The 3,898-nt window shown below is 36.3% G+C and overlaps 1 protein-coding gene across 1 annotated transcript; it reads left to right on the plus strand.

The window, feature by feature from the left end:
• Positions 1–1,520: 1,520 nt before the first annotated feature.
• LOC112529291 (bifunctional pinoresinol-lariciresinol reductase-like) lies at positions 1,521–3,320 on the plus strand. Its single transcript, XM_025140504.1, has 4 exons — positions 1,521–1,941; positions 2,236–2,476; positions 2,578–2,781; positions 2,915–3,320. Exons 1-4 carry the CDS (start codon positions 1,627–1,629, stop codon positions 3,076–3,078), a joined length of 924 nt encoding a protein of 307 aa, XP_024996272.1. The 5' UTR covers positions 1,521–1,626; the 3' UTR covers positions 3,079–3,320.
• Positions 3,321–3,898: the final 578 nt, after the last annotated feature.

The following is a 3,898-nucleotide window of genomic DNA, read 5'->3' on the forward strand; positions in this document are numbered from 1 at the left end:
TTGTGTTCATATGGTTCTTACATTAACAAAAATCATAGAATTTTCGATTTTGTAACTCCCAATTAATTAATGATATGGGAGTTACATAAATTTTTTTACCTAAATACCCTTTTCAACTTTGTTCACTCATCTTTATGAAATTTTAAATTTAAAAAAATAAAGTTTTTATCATGATTAATCACAACCGTTTATTGAAAGATTGAATGGCCAAGATCAGTTAACAAAGTTAACACAAAAACTTTGGTTAACAGATATATATATATACTAGTGGTGTACCCGCGCGATGCAGCACGGGTGAATCACAATTCTGAAACATTAGTCTGACCTTGAATCATGCGTTTGTGTGCTTATTTTGCAAGTCGGATCAGTTTAGACCGAATCATAAAATAGCTAAAGCATGAATGGAGTAGTTTTTAAGGAATTAGAAATTAAAGGGGAAGGAGAGGAGGATAAAAAAGAATTAATAAATTGGGGGGGCGAGGGAAACAGTAACTGAAGAAGGCCCAGTTGGATATACCAAAACCAAATGCACCGTCTCATTTTCAAGATATGGACTATAATCCATAACACTTGGGCCATTAGGAGGAGCTGTGGCCGATGGACATGCAGTTCCATCCAGATTCTTGTATCGGCAAGCAATCTCTTTTACCATGAATGGCGTTGCAAGTGTATTACAGGAAGATGAAGGGATGGGGTGAGGGTTATATAGAAGGGAAGAGAAACAAGGGTTGGGGATCTGTATGAAAGAAAGAGGAGTAGCCGGAAAACAGAAGAGTGGCTTCCGGGAAGGGTTGGGGTAATTGCGGTGAAGAAGCTTACCATACGAATGTGATTGAGAGAGAGGGGGGATGCCACACGGTTTTATACAGGTATCTTTTGTTTCTACTGGAAGCCACTCTTCTCATAAGCCCTTCAAAAATCATTTCAAATTTGAAATCTAAAATTGGCAAGAGTAGAGAAGCAATGATCGGATACAGAAGAAAGAAGAAAAAAGGGGCCCAAATTGGTGATAATTAAAGTCGGATAAAGAGAAAGAAGGTTTGATCCAATTATGATTTGGTATTGGATGAAACACTTGTATAAATAACTTGTACATTGTGCATGATAATTTGTATTAAAGAGAAAAAGGGCATTGAAGAGATAAATTAAAGAGAAAAAGGCTCCACCTTTTAAGAAGTAAACATCATCATTATATATAATAAGTGGAATGAAGTAAAGCTGAAAATAGGGTATGGGAGCTTTTTCCGGAAGATGGTGGAGGGGTTAAATGCAATGCATCAATAAGTTGTATATTATATTTTATAACTTGTTCTTAAGAGTTTTTTGAAATTTATGCATAAAATGGCAGTATTTTGTGCCTTGTTATTTGTAATTAAGATAAGTGTCTAAATGGTTATATATGTAGTATATATATATATATATATATATATATATATATATATATGCTAGCTCTTAAAGCTTCAACACCTAATCATTATATAAATATATATGATCTTAAAGCTTCACGCCTAATCATTATATAAATATATATGATCTTAAAGCTTCAACACCTAATCATTATAATAAGGCTTCCATGCACATTAAATCTCCAGATTGAATTCACAAACAAAACACAGAGAATTGAGGATGAAGCTCAAAGTTTTGATCATTGGGGGTACTGGATACATAGGGAAAAGGCTGGTGAAGGCCAGTCTAGAACAAGGCCATGACACATATGTTCTCCAACGATCAGATATCGGGCTTCACGTTGAGAAAGTCCAGATGTTGTTGTCTTTCAAGAAGCAGGGAGCTCGTCTCCTCATTGGTTCGTTTGACAATCATCGCAGTCTCGTGGAAGCGGTGAAGCAAGTAGATATTGTGATATGTACAATATCTGGTAACCATCAACTCCTGCTTCAACTAAAACTTGTTGTAGCCATCAAAGAGGCCGGAAACATTAAGGTATACTCTTCAAATCATTTCAACAAGCGACAGCCAGGGGCTGCCCCTAGAACCCCGTAAGGGGGCGTGGCCCGTCGAACCCCGCCATAAGGCCCACCCAACAATCTAGTTCTAATTAGCTTACATGAGTGTAGTTCACGCCTCCTAACCTGTTGTATAGCTTAACAAGTTACCCCATATTCCCTTGTAAATCCAATTAAAAAAATAGACCCTAAAATCACCAACAAATGATTTTTGCCAAAGTTTTTATACAAATCATTGGGCATTTGGCTAACGTTAATACATATTTATTAGAGGTTTTTGCCGTCTGAGTTTGGTGCGAATCCAGCTAGAATGGGGGACGCAATGGAACAAGGAAGGGCAATCTTCGATGAAAAAATGGTGGTGCGAAAAGCTATTGAAGATGCGGGAATCCCTTTCACTTACGTATCTGCAAATTGCTTCGCTGGTATTTTTGTTGGAGGGCTGTGTCAAGTCGGCCGCTTTATTCCTTCATGGGAGTCGGTCGTCTTGTATGGAGATGGCAATCGAAAGGGTAAGCATGTTGTTATCTCTTACACTTTGTAACCTTTAATGAAATCCATATTCAAGTTGTGATCCATCGTATGTTAACACATTCGGGCTACAATTATGTAGCTGTATTTATGGATGAAGATGATGTAGCAGCATATACGATCAGAACCATAGACGATCCACGCACTGTTAACAAGACGGTCTACTTGAGGCCTCCAGCGAATATACTTTCACAACGGGAAGTTGTGGGAATCTGGGAGAAGCTCATCGGCAAAGAGCTCAAGAAGTCGTCTTTGTCGGAACAAGATATTCTCAATATCATGAAAGGTGACACCATTTCTCAATAACGCATTGATTGACGTTTCTGTGATGTAGTTGTTACATTCATGTTTTAATCGAGGGTCTGTAGTTGTTTCATCTTTTTAGTCGCTCATAATGATTTAGAAATGATGTGTTGCAGAGAAAGATTTAGCAGAGCAGGGAGTATGGAGTCATTGCTACCATTTTTTCTACCAAGGTTGCCTTGCGAATTTTGAGGTCGAAGATGATGCTGAAGAAGCTTTTCTTCTTTATCCTGATATCAAATACACTAAAATGGAGGACTACCTCAAACAATACATTTGATTGATTACAATTCTCGTTGCATATTGATATTGTGTTTGCTTCAACCGTGTATGTAATTAGTGTTTTTGTTTGAATTATCCGAAAATAAGGACAAGTTTGAGTTGTACAAACTTGGGTTCATGTCAAATTACACAAACGGGCACCGGTGCAAAGTCACGCCACTATTCGGCTAACACATCGGTTAGCGAGATGGTATGTTGTAAGTTGAATGTATTGAATGAGATGCATATGTAAGCGGACATGATTTTGAGATATATATATATATATATAGATGCTTGTTAATCGAGTAAATAGTATTAACTTTATAAACTCATTTGAACTGTTTATTTTGTGATCAACGGTTATGATTAAATGAGAAGGTTATAAAATGATGAAAATGGAAAGAAATTCAATTGAACTAAATGGAGGGAACTTTGAAACAAATTGTTTTTATTTTATGAAGATAAACATGTTTTATATGATTTTATTTAAAATTCATAGTGTTGTTTCATATATGAATTTTGATTGTTCCGATTTCTTTTATTGAAGTTCACAGGTGAAACAATGATTTTTGGTTAAAGTTTATAATGTTTTCGTGTATGAATATTGGTTGTTACAATTTTTTTAACCAAAGTTCATAGTAGGTGTGTTCAAAAAGACCGTTGGACCGTTCAAAAGGTTGAACCAGGTCAAAGAGGACCTTTTTTTGCGGTTCAGTCTAGTTTGAAAAATACTCAAACCGCTTGGTTCGTTCTGGTTTGAGGTTTTACCCTTTTTTTTTTATCAGTCTGGACCGAATCGACCTCCAAAAATACACACACACACACATATAACTATATTC

This window comes from Cynara cardunculus, assembly GCF_001531365.2.
Source record: "Cynara cardunculus var. scolymus isolate 2C chromosome LG 16, CcrdV1, whole genome shotgun sequence".
In the NCBI taxonomy this organism is placed as follows: Eukaryota; Viridiplantae; Streptophyta; class Magnoliopsida; order Asterales; family Asteraceae; genus Cynara; species Cynara cardunculus.